General features: G+C 34.1%; 1 protein-coding gene across 2 annotated transcripts in view; it reads right to left on the bottom strand.

The window, feature by feature from the left end:
* The window catches only part of GAN (gigaxonin), a 64,466-nt gene that overhangs the window by 35,770 nt on the left and 12,262 nt on the right, over positions 1-16,434 (bottom strand). Inside the window, exon 2 of one of the 2 annotated variants that reach the window (XM_044663652.1) lies at positions 13,673-13,690. The exons of the other annotated variant lie outside the window; for it this stretch is intronic. Within the exon in view, the coding sequence (XP_044519587.1) occupies positions 13,673-13,690 (18 nt within the window). The remainder of the gene's footprint in view (positions 1-13,672; positions 13,691-16,434) is intronic. 2 annotated transcript variants of the gene reach the window in all.

Consider the following 16,434-nt stretch of genomic DNA (forward strand, 5'->3'; position numbering starts at 1 on the left):
GTGTCATAGACCTCTCCTGTTGACTTCTTAAGTTTCCTTAGTATGGCAAAAATGTCTCACATTGGCTGTTGTTGGTTTTTCCACTCCAGAATTCAATTTGACACACTATTTTAAAGTTATTTAAAGGGTGATGTTGGGAGAGTTTGGCTGGGTTGCTGCCTCTGTTCTCTACTCTGCCATCTTGGCTCCCCTTCCCCCCCCCACCACCATTCTCCTTTAGAGAAACAGCATGGTAACTGGAATACTGAACCAGAAAGACAGGAAACCTGAATTTTCTCAGGTTTCCATAATTCCAGAGTCACAGTCCTGAGCCCTAACTCCATCTAAAAATTAGAAGAAAAATAAAAATATTTATAAAATATAAAATAGGCTCTCCAAATCTGAAAACAAGTGATCTGTAAAACACATGAAGACAATTTAATAATTATTAGATTCTCTGATTCTTACAAAAAGGCTTTGAAATTATATCACATATGAAAGATGTCTCAAATCTATGAGAACTAGAATAGGATAGAGGCAAAATAGAGATAGAAATAATTCACTGATCACCTCCTGGAAAAAAAAAAAAACCTTATACCTAGAATATTATCAATATCCAGCGTTTTCCCCATTAAAAACAAAGAACTGCAAGCAGGCAAAGAAAAAAAAGGGATTCAAATACCACAGAATCATAGTCAGGATCACATAAGACCTGGCAGCTTTTGCTGTAAGTGAAAATCTCAGTATCTAATTTTCCCTAAGGCAAAAAGATTTTGGCTTAAAATAAAAAAAATAAGTTATGATGTGAAACTGAATACGATTCTAAAGAGGATTTTATAGCACTCTTGTTGAACACAAAAGATGAAGAACTTTGAAATGCAAACATGAGTCCAATGAAACCTAGAAAAATAAATTTATCTGAGCAATTGGAAGAAGTTTATGATGAAACAGTGCTAATACTGTAATGGTAGAAAGGTATCTCATTAGAATCTTACTGTCTTCAAATGATTTTGTGAGAGTTAAATAAGAAAAACAGAGACCTTTTATGTTAGATTGGTTATATTTTGAACATTTCAAAAGGGAGTAATAATATACTAGAGAAGGAAGAGTAAAAGGAATACACTAGTAAAGAAAGAAAGGAGATGAAGGTATGTGTCTGGTACTGGCTATTCTCATAATTGGAGTTTGTGAAAACAAGCATGAATGGAGAGATGGCAGGAGTAAGCATAAGATAAACCTCATCCTAACCTGAAACATATAAAAAAGTTCTAAATACAGACACCCACCCCCAACTCCCAAACACACATACACACATACACATACTTCTACACACAGACTTTGGTATAAAACACATTTAACTCAACAGGTGAGAACTGGGGGAGAAAGCTTAAGGAGAAAGATGATGCTAGGGAGGGAAACATCATCAGCAAAATAAATATTCCTGATCCTGAAAGATTAAAAGAAGAAAAAAGAAAAACAACTGGAATCTAGGGATGTTCATCAATTGGGAAATGGCTGAGTAAACTGACATGTGAATGTATATAATATAGTGAGTCTAAGAAATGATGAAAGGCAATTTGACAAGGGAATAGTGTGCATTATGAACTAATGCAGAATTAAGTAGTCAGGAGAACAATTTATACAAAGAAACAATCTAATAAAGAAAAATAACTTTGAAAGAGTTAAGTACTTTGATCAAAGCAATGGCCAACCAAGTTCACAGAGGACCTATGATAAAGCATGTTACTTGCCTCCTATAAGAGAGGTGATGGACTCAAGATACAGAGATATATATTCTTGGACCTGACCATTATGAGGATATGTTTTGCTTAATAAGCTTACTTGTTACAAGGCTGTTATTTTACTTTTTCTTTTTCTGTTCTGTTTTTTGGTGATGATGGTGAGATAGGGTAAACAAATGGTGTCAGGAAAATAGAAAATGTTAAGAAAAATACCAATAACAGAAAAAAGTTCAAAAGAAAGTTCAGTCAAGCAGAGGAAGGAGTCAAAACAAAGAGAAACAGAGAGATATATATAAATAGACACTGAAGATGTCACCAAACCAAGAAAATGACGACGTACTGACCTAGAAACAGAAACACTATGGATCAACAGAGTTAGAAAGGGAAAGTCAAGGATCAGGGCAGGAACTGAAACTAGGAAGGCCCAAAACTGTCAACAACAACAACAAATAACAACTGACAACAACAACAAAAAAAGCCCCTGAACACATAAAGTTATTTTGGTGACAAATTCAAAACATTAAATTCAAAGAAAAATACCCTAACATTCTAGAATCATAGGGTAAAATAGAAACTGAAAGGATTCATTATTCACCCCCTGAAAGAGATCCCAAAATGAAAATTCCCAAGAATATTATACCAAATTCCAGAACTCCTTGGCTAACAAGCAAATATCACAAACAGCTAAAGAAACAATTAAAATATTGTGGAGCCACACTCAGGTTAATGTAAGATTTAGCGGCTTCTACACTAAAGCACTAGAAGGATTGGGATGTGCTATTCAAGGAGGAAAAAAAGCTAGAATTACAACTAAAAATAATCTAGCCAGCAAAACTGAGTATAAACCTTTGGGGCGGGGAGGAAGAATATTCAATAAAAGAGTGGACTTTCATGCATTTCTGATGAAAAGAGCAGAGCTGAATAGAAAATATAACTTTCAAATACAAGTCTCAAGAGAAGGATCAAAAGTGTAAATATGAAAGAGAATCATAAGGGATTCAGTAAGGGCAAACTATTTACATTCCTACATGGGAAGATGATATTTGTAACTCCTATGCACTTTACCGTTGTTAGGATAATTAGAAGGAATATATATGTAGACAGAGGGCACAGGTGTGAATGGACTATCATGAGAAAATTTAAAAGAAATAAAATTAAGGAGTGAGAAATAGGAATGTACTAGGAGATGTGAGAGGCATAATGTGGTGAAATATTTTACATGGAAGGTACAAAAGGAAGAGCTTGTATAGTGGAAGGTAAGGGGTGGGAGTAACACTTGAACCTAATTCTCATCAGAATTGGCTCAGAACAACACACTTAGCTGAGCATAGAAATCTATCTTGTCCTAGAGGGAAGTAAGAGGAAGAGGGGTATAAGAGAAGGGAAGATGACAGAAGGAAGGACAGATTTAGGGGGGAGGTGTTAAGAAGCAAAATAGACTTTTGTTAGGAGGGACAGTGTAAAATGAAAGAGCAAATTAAAAAGGGGGAAAATAGGATGGAAGGAAATACAGTAATTATAGCTGTGAATGTGAATGGAATGAACTCATCCATAAAACAGAAGGAAATAGCAGAATGAATTAAAAACCACATTCCAACAATATATTGTTTACAAGAAACAGTTGAAACAGAGAGACATAGAGAGTAAAAATAACAGATTGGAGAAGAATTTATGATGTCTTACCTAATGTGAAAAAGCAGGGGTAGCAATCATGATCTCAGACAAAAGCAAAAGCAAAAACAGATTTAATTAAAAGAGATAAGCAGGGGCAGCTATATGGCTCAGCAGGAGAGCCAGGCCTGGAGATGGGAGAACCAGGGTTCAAATCTGGCCTCAGGTACTTCCTGTCTGTGTGACCTTGGGCAAGTCGCTTAACTCCAATTTTCTAGCTCTTATTGCTCTTCTGCCTTGGAACTAATACTTAGTATTAATTCTAAGACAGAAGGTAAGGATTTAGAAAAAATTTAATTGGAAACTAAATAATCTAATCCTAAAAAATAGGCAAGTCAAAGAACAAATCATATAAACAGTCAGTTTCATTAAGGAGAATAAAAACAATGAACCAAATACCAAAATTTATAGGATGCAGCCAAAGTAGTACTTGGAGGGGAAAATGTCTATTTCTAAATGGTTACATCAATAAAAAGAGAAAGAACATATCAATGAATTGGGTATACAATTTTAAAAAAAGGAAAAGTACAAGTTACAAATCTCCAGTTAAAAACTATATTAGAAATTCAAAAGTCAAAGCAAATATTTAAAAAATGAAGATGATAAATAAAACCAGGAGTAGGCTTTAGTTAAAAAAACAACAACAAACAAACAGGCAAAACATTAGTTGATTTTGAAAAAAGAAGAAAACCAAATTACTAATGAGTGGATTCACCACCAATGAAGATTAAATTAAAGCAATTATTAGCAGTTATTTTGCTCAATTCTTTGCCAATAAATCTGAAAAACTAAGAGAAGCAGATAAATATTTAAAAAAATATTAATTACCTAGATTAAGAGAAGAGGAAATAGAACTTAAATAACCCTGTTTAGAACAAAAAATTGACCAAGCAATAAGTGTGCTCCCAAAGAAAAATCCACAGAACCAGAAGGATTTACAAGTGAATTCTATCCAAACTGTGGTATCTGTTGGTGACAGAATACTATTGTCCTCAAAGGAATAAAGAACCAGAGGAATTCCATGTGAACTGGAGTGACCTCCAGGAACTGATGTAGAGTGAAAGGAACAGAACCAGGAGAACGTTGAACATAGAGACTGATACACTGTGGTAAAATCGAATTTAATGGACTTCTGTACTAGCAGCAATGCAATGACCCAGGACAATTCTGAGGCATTTGTGGGAAAGAACACTATCCGCGTTCAGAGGAAGAACTGTGGGAGTAAAAACAAAGAAGAAAAACAACTGCTTGATCACATGGGTCAATGGGGATATGATTGGGGATGTAGATTCTAAACAATCACCCTAGTGCAAATATCAATAATACAGAAATAGGTCTTGATCAATGGCACATGTAAAACCCAGTGGAATTGTGTGTCAGCTCTGGGAGGGGGGAGAGAAGGGAAAGAACATGAATCTTGTAACCATGGAAAAATATCCTAAATTAATTTAAAAAAAAGCAAAAACAAGTGAATTCTACCAAACATTTAAAGAACAATTAATTCTAATACTATATGAACTATTTGAATTCCTCACATGACACAAATTTGGAGCTGATACCCAATTTGGAAAGAGCAAAAGTAGAGAAAGACTATAGATCAATTTCCCTAATGAATATTGATGCAAAAAATTTAAATAAAAGATTAGCTAGGAGATTGAAGCAATATCACAAAGAACAATCATTATGGGGTGGGGTGGGGAGGTGGGGATTTATACCAGGAATGCTAAGCTGGTTCAATATTAAGGAAGCTATCAGCATAATTTATTATATCATTAACAAAAACATCAAAAAAGGCTTTTGACAAAATACGACTTATTATTAAAAACACTGGAGAGGCAGCTAGGTAGCTCAGTAAAGAGTGCCAAGGCCCAGAGATGGGTGGTGCTAGGTTCAAATCTAGTCCCAGGAACTTTCTAGTTGGGTGACCCCAGGCCAGTCATTTAACCCCAAACATCTACCCCTTCATATTCTTTTGCCTTGGAACTGATATTTAGTATTGATTCTAAGACAGATAATAAGGGTTTAAAAAGGATTTTAAATATTAGAAAGCAAAGGAATAAAGAGAATTTGCTTTAAAATGGTAAGTAGTATCTATCTAGAACCAAACAGCAAGCATTATCTATACTGGGGATAAGCTAGAAGTCTTCTCAATAAGATCATTGCCCTTATCACCACTATTACCCAACACTGGGCTAGAAATGCTAAAATTACTAATGAGAAAAAAATTAAAGAATATAGAATAGGTAATGAGGAAACTAAATTATCACTCTTCGCAGATGATAGTACAATTAGAAAATCCTAAAAAATCAACTAAAAAACTAGTTGAAATAATTAACAATTTCAGCAGTTACAAGACATAAAATAAACCCACATATAAATTTATATATAAATCCACTTTTTTTTTGCTGTTTCATCTACTTTATTCCCATTCTTTTTTTAAAACATTTATTAATATTTGTTTTTAACATGGTTACATGATTCATGCTCCTACTTTCCCCTTCACCCCCCGCACCCCCCCCCATGCCGACGCCCATTTCCACTGGTTTTATCATGTGTCATTGATCAAGACCTATTTCTAAATTGTTGATAGTTTCATTGGTGTGGTAGTTTCGAGTCTACATCCCCAATCATGTCCACCCCAACCCATGCGTTCAAGCAGTTGTTTTTCTTATATGTTTCCTTTCCTGCAGTCCTTCCTCTGAATGTGGGTGGCGTTCTTTACCGTAAATCCTTCAAAAGTGTCCTGTGTCAGTGCATTGTTGCTAGTACAGAAGTCCATTACATTCGATTTTACCACAGTATATCAGTCTTTGTGTACAATGTTCTTCTGGCTCTGCTCCTCTCACTCTGCATCAATTCCTGGAGGTCTTTCCAGTTCACATGGAATTCCTCCAGTTCATTATTCCTTTGAGCACAGTAGTATTCCATCACCAGCATATACCACAATTTGTTCAGCCATTCCCCAAATGAAGGGCATACCCTCCTTTTCCAGTTTTTTGCCACCACAAAAAGCGCAGCTATAAATATTTTCGTACAAGTCTGTTTATTAATGATCTCTTTGGGGTACAAACCCAACAATGGTATGGCTGGATCAAAGGGGAGGCATTTTTTATAGCCCTTTGGGCATAGTTCCAAATTGCCAGCCAGAATGGTTGGATCAGTTCACAACTCCACCAGCAATGCATTAATGTCCCAATTTTGCCACATCCCCTCCAACATTCATTACTCTCCCGTGTTGTCATTTTAGCCAATCTGCTAGGTGTGAGATGATGCCTCAGAGTTTTTTTGATTTGCATTTCTCTAATTATTAGAGATTTAGAACACTTTCTCATGTGCTTATTGATAGTTTTGATTTCTTTACCTGAAAACTGCCTCTTCATGTCTCTTGCCCATTTATCAACTGGGGAATGGCTTGATTTTTTATACAATTGATTTAACTCCTTGTATATTTGAGTAATTAGACCCCTGTCAGAGTTTTTTGTTATAAAGATTTTTTTCCCAATTTGTTGTTTCCCTTATAAATCCACTTTTAATTATATAGTATATTATACAATTCATTTATTTTTATAAATTTTATATTTATATAAAATAAGAATCATTTCTATAAATTGCCAACAAAGTCCAGCAACAAGAGATAGAAAGAGAAATTCCATTTAAAATAACCATAGACAATATAAAATACTTAGGAGTTAGAAAACATTTCACACAAATAAAGTCAGATTTAAAAAACTGGTAGAAATATTAATTGCTCATGGTAGGCCAAAACAATATAATAAAAATGACAAGTATACTTAAATTAACTTTTGTTCAGTGTTGTATCAATGAAAAACATAAAAAATAAATTCCATAGAACTAGAAAAAATAATAAAATTAATCTGAAAAAACAAAAAGTCAAGAATATCAAGGGAATCAACTAAAAAAAATGTGAAGGAAGGTAGCCCAGTAGTACTAGATTTCATACTGTAATACAAAAAGTAGTAAACATAAAAAGAATCTGGTACTCTGGGGCACCTAGGTGGCTCAATGGCTAGAGAACCAGGTCTGGAGTTGGGAGGAGTTGTGCTCAAGTGTGGCTTTAGACACTTCTCAGCTGTGTGACCCTGGGCAAGTCACTTAACCCCAACTGCCTAGCCCTTACCACTCTTCTGTTTTGGAACTAATACTTAGTATTGATTCTGGGACAAAAGGTAATAGTTAAAAAAATAATCTGATACTCATTAAGAAATAGAGTGGTAGTTCAGTGGGATAAATTAAGTACATAATATATAGCAGTAGATGGCCACAATAATCTAGTATTTGATAAATGCAAAGATTCAAGCTTTGGGGACAAGAACGACAGCTGACAAAAATTGCTGGGAAAAATGAAAATCAGTTTGGCAGAAACCAAGACCAATATCCACACTATATACCTAGATAAAGTCAAAATGGGTACATGATTTAGACATAAAGGGTGACAGCATAAGCAAATTAGTGAAAGAACTCAAAATTAAGAGGATGCCTATCAATTAGATAATGGTTGAACAAGTTGTGGCATATAATTGTGATGGAATACACATGAGAATACCATAAGAAATGATGAGCAGGTTAATCTTTTTTACTTTTAAATATTTTTCCATGGTTACATGATTCATTTTTTCTCCCTCCCGGCTCCTGGAGCTGACAAGCAATTGCACTGGGTTATACATGTGTTATCACTTGATATTTATTTTCATATTATTCACTTTTATAATAATCTTTTAAAACCAAAACCCCAAATCATATACCCATATAAACAAGTGATAAATCATATACTTTTCTTCTGTGTTTCTACTCCCACAGTTCTTTCTCTTGATGTGGATAGCATTCTTTCTCATAAGTCCCTTAGGAATGTCCTGGATCATTGCATTGCTACTTTAGTAGCTGAGTCTATTACATTTGATCATTCCACAATGTTTCAGTTTCTGTGTACAATGTTCTCCCGGTTCTGAACAGGTTAATTAAAAAAAAAAGCATGGAAAGACTTACATGAGGTTATGAAAAGTGAAATGAGTAGAACTAAGAGAACATTATATACAGCTACACAATTAATGTTTGAAGAATAACTTGTGAAAGTCCATCTCCAAAGTAAGAACTGATAAAATAGAAACGACAAAAGATAAAATAGAAACAACAAAGGACAGTTTTTTGGTCAAATGAGGCCTTCTTTAGGGCAGGAAAGGAAGGAAGGAAGTTTTTTTAAAAAGTAAAACAGGAGTTCAGAATATCTTACCTGTCAGAACTACAGACAGGGGAAAGAATTTATGACCAAAAAAATTGAGCATTATGGGATGTAAAATGGGCAGTTTTGATTACATTAATTCTAAAAGGGTTTGCACAAACAAATCCAAAGTAACCAAGATTAGAAGGAAAGCAGAAAATTGGGAGGAAATTTTTAGAGCAAAATTTTATCTGCTAAAGGCCCAATTTCTCAAATACGAAGAGAACTGAGTTAAATCTATAAGAATATGAGTCATTTGTCAATTGATTAAATGGTCAAAAGATATGAATAAGGCAGTTTTCAGAAGAAAAAAAATCAAAGCTATCTATGTCATATGAATATATGCTTTGAATCATTGATGAGAAATGCAAATGAAAACAACCCCAAGGTACTACACCTCATGCTCATCAAATTTCTTAATATGACATAAAAGAAAAATGACAAATTTTGGAGGGGATGTGGGAAAATTAGGACACTGATGCACTGTTGGTAGAGTTGTGAATAAATCCAACTATTCTGGGTGGGCTATATATCCCAAAGAGATAAAAGAATAAGGGAAAGATGTATATGTACAAAAATACTTAGAGCAGCTCTTTTTTGTTATGGCAAAGAATTGGAAACTGAAGGGACCCAATCTAAAGGGAAATGGTTGAACAAGCTGGGGTATCTGATTGTGATGGAATTACTATTGTATATGTAGTCAAAAGACTGCTAACTATATATTTATATATATTTATAAGAAATGATGGGCAGGATGGTTTTAGAAAAACAACTTGGAAAGATTTATATAATTGATACAAAGTTGGAATAAGCAGAGAACATTGTACACAATAATAGCGATACTGAATGATAACCAAGAATGACCTAGCTATTTTTTGCAATACAACAATCCAAGACTATTCTGAAGAACTTATGATGAAAAATGCTACCTGGCTCTAGAAGAAATGATGGGAGTCTGAATGCAGATTGAAGCATACTTTTTAAAAACTTTATTTTTCTTAGGGTAATTTTTTGGTGTTTTCCTTTCCCACATAGCTAATATGGAAATGTGTATTGCATGACTGTACATGCATAATCTATATCAAATTGCTTGCCTTCTCATGGAGGGGGAAAGGGAGGGAAAGAAAATTTGGAACTCGAAAAATATTTTAAGTAATATTAAAACTGTTTTTACATGGAATAGAAAAAACAAAATATAAAAACATGAAAAAAATTACATTTACAGAAGGAAATTTTTATTTATTATGCAATTTCTGAAACCAAAAGAAACAAGTAAAGATTTAAAAGTAAGCCTAAAATGAAGATGTCTGGTAAATAGAATTTAATTGGAGTGACTCCATGATGCTATATCCCTTATAAGCACATGGCAGTTCATCAAATCGTTTTGTTTTTTTTTTTTAATTGAAGGCTTGCTTTTGAAGGAAAAGCAAAACTTACTAAGACTAAAAGCTGAAGAATAAGCAAGGAACTTATTCTTATTTGGGACTAGCTTAACTAGTCCAAACACAGGAAATTCTTTTTTGTTGTTGTTGCCAAAACACTTAAAAGTTTCCTTATAACTTTTTAAATAAATTGACTAGAAATCTGCACAATTTCTTTCCTGCTCAGCAACCTCTTTTCCATGGTCACATTCTAAGATTCTCTAACTAACCAATGAAAGCTTCAGTAGCCATTCGCTAACTCCAAAGACTGAGTACATGCAATAACAGTTCTGATGTAAATTGGCCAAGGAGAATGTTACCATTGAGGTCCAGTTCTCCTTATCTGCTATCAAGTTGAGTACAATAGTTTATCAAAAAGTAGAGTATAAGATTTAAAAACTACTGTTTTTTTCTAATGTTTTCTTCACTTATGGATGGGTCAAGGAATTAGTAAATAGGTAGTTAAATGCTAGAAAAACTCGTGACAATTCTGAGTATTTTTGAAGAAAATATATTATTTTGGAATATCAGCTTAAATGAAACTAGCTTCAAAGAATTCTGAAATCTAAATGCCAAGAATTGAAATAATATACATTGGATGTGTAAGTATATGTAATTTTTGATAGTTTTAACAAAAATTTTTTAAAAGCTTGAAATTTCTGATGTATGAAATTTGCCTTTTGCTTTTCTGTTCTAATGTCACTCTAAGAATAAATACTCTGATACACTGAATTTGAGGTATATGTATATGTTTATATACATATACACAATGTATGTATATAAACTAACACACACCCATATGCACTCAAAATTTTACCTCCTGATTCCATGCCTTATCATTAAGGTATCAAAAATTACCAAGCATTCTACATGTCTATTTAAAGTTTCAGAGAAATAAATTCAAATTGCAGTTCTGAATGAACTTTTGAGAATATTTTAAAGAGAAAATACAATACTGGGAATGGAGTGAGGGAAAAATGGAAGGCTGTTATTCTAACAGAAGTCACTTAGAACTCATTTAACTACTATTGAATTTGACACTTCAATTTCTCTGCCTCTTTAAAGGCTAAGCAAATTAGTTGTGAACATGTGAGTTAATACTTGAAAAGTGTGTAAAATATTTGTAGGGTGGTTTTATTTGTAAGACATCTTAGTCTTTTATTTTATTTTATTTTTTAAACCCTTAACTTCTGTGTATTGGTTCCTTGGTGGAAGATTGGTAAAGGTGGGCAATGGGGGTCAAGTGTCTTGCCCAGGGTCACACAGCTGGGAAGTGTCTGAGGCTGGCTTTGAACCTAGGACCTCCCGTCTCTAGGCCTGACTCTCAATCCACTGAGCTACCCAGCTGCCCCCATCTTAGTCTTTTAATGTTTCATGACTTTTAAGGATTAAAAATTTTAAATGGAATTGATATTGTGCTTTAAATAAATATTGTTATGTTTTATTTTTAAACAAAGATGACCTTGAAATAATTGGAGTGGCAGGGTTAGAAGCTAGATTTCAAGGGTTGAGAAGGCAATGAGCTGAGAAAAAGTATGGGCAACATATATAGATTGGGATGTATAAAAGGCCCTTTCTAATACGTCATCAGCGAAAGAGAAGCTAAAGAAGCAGTATGAGGACAAAGTCAAGGGAAGGTTATCATTTTTTTAGGACAAAGAAGACCATAACTTATTTATAGGAATAAGTGAAAGACTCTGTAGAGAGAAGATTGAAGATGAACGAAAGAAGGAATGAGAACTATAGCAGAGGAAGCTATAAAATCATACAAGAATAAGTAGAAGTGGCCAAGAACTATGGAAAGAAAAAAAGCTATTAATTAGACATTTGTATATATGTGTGGATATAAGGTAGGGAGATTTAGTGATCTGAAACCAAAGATTCATTTGATTTTTAACTTCTTAGTTCAGAAGAGAGATAATACATTTCTATTTCCACTGAACCTCACTTAAGAGGTCCAACAGGAGTTATGTTACAGGCTATTTGGTGGGACACATGTTATAGAGAAGATATCTACTGTGGTTCAAAATCTCCACTTATACACTACTAAAACCATATGCTGCTAAGCCAACACATCTAGTTAGCATGATATCTCTTATCTTGTGAGTCCTCTACCTCACTGAGGAGGAATAGATGAAGAAAGCTTACAAACAACTAAGTAATTTAATCAAAATGAAGAAAAGCTAGTTATAACATCTATGCTGGAAGAATTAACTGAAGGGAATGTAAGGATTGATATACATTAAAAGCCTTAGAGTACTGAAGTGGAGTTATTTATACTTGGTTCTAAATTTGAACTTGAACATTTTTCAGTGAACAGCAACTGATTCTTTCTAGTTCTAGCAGATGACAAAAAAGATTAACTTAAATTAAAATAGTGTTGACATAATATCTCCAGTTAAATTAGAGAAATTTATGTGATAAATCTTTGATTTATGTGATAAAAATTTTATGTGATGAAAATCAACAAAATAAATGGAAAAGAACTAGGTCTTAGAGTCATGTCGTTCAATACCTTTCATTTTACAGAAGGACTCTGTGGTTAAAAGATTTATCAACACTTCAAAAGAGCTGTGATTTCAACACCAACACAGATCAAAGGCATTAAAAGTTTCATAAGCTGCCCATTGGCAAAACTAATTAATTAATTAATTAAACGCTTGGTGGCCAAATTTCTTTTGGTAAGCCTCTTGTAACTTTGCTAGGTTGGTCTTAGGACAATAGTTCTGTTGTGGAGTTTATATTCAAATTTTCACATCAGTAGGACCCATAACAGCTAAAACAGCCTTCAAAGCCTCAAGGTCATCTCAATGTCATGATAAGGCACTAAATATAGTTTTAATGGAAAGTCTTAATATAAAACATTAAAAAATTCTAGACTTCTAGAGTAATTAGGAGGCTTTTGTAGTAATGGGGTTGAATGAATGTGCCATTTCCTTAAATTAAGATAGGAAATACACCAATGTAAATACTTTTTCAGTCTTAGAGATGCCTAAAAATAATTTGAGTGACTTGTCCTTGCTCACAGAGTATGTGTCTGAACCTAGGTCTTTCTTATTTCAAAGCTGATCCTCCATTCACTATGACACATGGCCTCTCAGTTCTGTTTTATATGTTGCTCTTTTGAATACAACATAAAGTATTACACAATAGTAAAAGACAGGATTCAAAGCTACAAAATCATGATGCAGCAATTTATGAAGTCAAGAATTCTAGAGTAAAAACAAGTCTGATTCCTTCTGGTCACACCCTGGCCTTTTGGAAGTACACATGAAAGTTAAGCATTCATGCCACAACCTGCAAACAGTTCCAGCTTCTCTACCTATGGAGATGCTTTTTAGGTGCTCTTTAAATGACGCTACTTGTACAACCTTGGAACCTCAGGCAGAGGCTCTAACAAATCACAAGAGCAAGCAATTTTTATTTTTGGCACTGTCAGAAACTTTTCCTTACTTTAATTAAAAACTGGTTGATCAAGTTCTTAACTATTATAGAAAACAATTGTTTCAGTATACAAGTAACACCAAATACTATCATCTCTCAATGCTTTCTAGCTATGACTATATACATTTAATTCAGTAACTCCTTTCTTATTTAGACCTCAAAGTTCACAGGATCACAACTTTAAAGGTGGAAAGAACCTCATTTTCACAGATTAGGGAACTGGTGCGCAGATGGATGAAATGACTTGTCCAAAGTTCCACAAGCAAACAGGATTAGTCTAGGTCTTTTAAACTCAAAATCTGGTACTTTTTCTACAAATTATGCTTTGTGGTATTTACAAAGGAGAATATCCAATTTATAGTTTTACAGTTAACAAAGAAGAGAATGCCTTCCTCACGACAACCTTTTGGAGTAGATAATTCAAACAACCCCTATTTTTCTGATGAGGAAGTCAAGGTTCAACCAAGTTAAATGGCTTGCTCGTGGTCACACAACTAGTCTTGTGAATTACAATTTCTGGCTTGTAATTCAGGGCTCTGTTATGCTACTTCAATGACAAAGTATCTATAGAAGTATGACAAACGATCCTAAGCAAAGAGAGAAAAAAAGGCAGTACTGTTTTTATCTTTAAGGAGCTGACAAATATAATCTATCCCCCCTCTCCTCTTTTCTAAACCAAAGGGATAAAGGAGGTCTCATATTTTTCAGAGAGGGATAAAGTAAACACACTGAATCCTATATGGAGGAAGACTTTAAAGTGTAATACTTAAACCTTTAAGGAATTTTGTTTAAGTGTTTTTTTTATTCATACCATAAGTATTTCAATTTGAATTATTACACTATTTAAAAAAAGAAAAAAATTAACGAGTTAGGAAGTTTCCTCCTCATAAACAAAATTCTGTCCTCTTATAACAAACGGAAGTCTTCTTTGTAATAAGCTTTCATTTCAGCTTCAATCAACTTTGATGCCATGCTACCTTTTAAAAAGCTGTTGGCATTCCCAAACAACTCCAAGCTAAAAATGGCTTCCATAATGTTGCCAAGAGAATGAATACTTCACAATTAGTGCTTTAGTCATGTTGGTCCCTTATGTCTGGCTTCTTTGCACCATAAATTAAGTTGATAAAATTCTCTCCCTTATCTAATAGTACAGTAGAGAAGCTAAGAAATATATGTGAATAATTACAGGACAAAGTATAATGTGCTTCCATTAAAGTTCTCTTCATAACTTGGAGGTAACTAAAGTTTCTCAAAGACTTAAAGCCAACAAAGCACAAAATGTGGTGGCAACAACTAGTATTTATATATAGCACTCTAGAAATATTACCTTATTTTATCTTCACAACAACCCTGAGAGGCAGGGGTCACTATTATTACCTCTATCTTACAGTTGAGGGAACTGAGCCCAAGGGATTATTAAGTGACTTGCCCAGGGTCATAGTCATTAAGTGTCTGAGGTCATATCTGAACTGTCTTCCTAACTCAAGAACCAATATTCTATCCATTGTTCAACTTTGCTGCTTTGAATACTGGTCTAACAAAAGATTGTATCTGCCATGTCTTCAAGGGAATGTGCCTTTAGGTCAAGTTCAGAGAAGTCAAAAACCAGGCAGACAGGGGCAGCTGAATAACTCAGTGAATTGAGAACCAGGCCTAGAGATGGGAGGTCCGTCCTAGGTTCAAATCTGACCTCAGACCCTTCCCAGCTGTGTGACCCTGGGCAAGTCACTTGACCCCCATTGCCTACCCTTACCACTCTTCTGCCTTGGAGCCAATACACAGTACTAACTCCAAGATGGAATGTAAGGGTTTAAACATATAATAAAAAACAAAAACAGGCAGGCCTCTACATGGTGTTTTTTCTCCTTGGCCAAGTAATTTATTAATACTAAGATATTAATCAGATTTGTCTGAAGTTCTGGAATTGGTAAAAGTATAAAAAGCACAATATACAACAGAAATAAAAACTGGGAAAGAATATTTAGTGGGGATAGAAAGAAGGCTTAACTAATTGAGGTATGATTTTGGAGGGGAAGCTTCTAAGTAGTAAAGTAAGTAAGTAGTAAAGTTTTCTAAGTAAGAAAAAATGGAAGTGGGATAATTTGGGATTCTTAAGGTTAAAAAAAAAAAAGGCATGTGTCTCATCTGACCACAGCATTGGGAAACTCAAAGTAGTAAAAAGATAAGACTTGAGATATAGGTTGGGACTCAATCATGAAGGACTTTGAGTCCCTGGAAAAAGAATCAGTATTTTACTACCTGGTTATTTCTTAAAAAACAAAATAAAACAACTCTTAATTATTAGTCTATTTGTTTTAAAAGTCTTTACTTTCTGCCAACAACTCTAGGACAGAAAGACAAGGACTGGGCAAATTAGGTTAAGTGACTTGCCCAGGATCATGCAGCTAAGTGGTATTTGAGGCCATATTTGAACACAAGTTCTCCTGACTCCAGGCCTGGCTCACTACCTACTCTGCCACCTAGCTTCCCCTTAAACATTAGTTTATGTTTTCTCCACCAAACTGCTATAAAACCAGAAGATTTGAATAATCAATATTATCAAGAACTGGATGCATAAGTTTTCAAAATGGTGTACCATTATAAACAAACAGAAAAAAGAGGTGTTATAATTAGACCATATGTTAATTGTACTATAATTCATTCAAGTCACAGTTAGTAAAAGAACACAGAGCCTAGGGACTGCTTCATTACAGCTATATTTCTAATACAGTTAGCATCACTTGAGTGGCATTAAAAGAATATTATCACATAATACTCATCCTTATCTATAAAGAAAGTTGTCAGTAAGGGCAGCCAACAGTAAAAGCAATGCTAAATGAGTTTCTTCTTCTTTTTTTGTTTTTTTTTAAACCCTTAATTTCTGTGTATTGGCTCCTAGGTGGAAGAGTGGTAAGGGTGGGCAATGGGGGTCAAGTGACCT

Source organism: Gracilinanus agilis, chromosome 2 (genome assembly GCF_016433145.1).
Source record: "Gracilinanus agilis isolate LMUSP501 chromosome 2, AgileGrace, whole genome shotgun sequence".
NCBI classification, from domain to species: Eukaryota; Metazoa; Chordata; class Mammalia; order Didelphimorphia; family Didelphidae; genus Gracilinanus; species Gracilinanus agilis.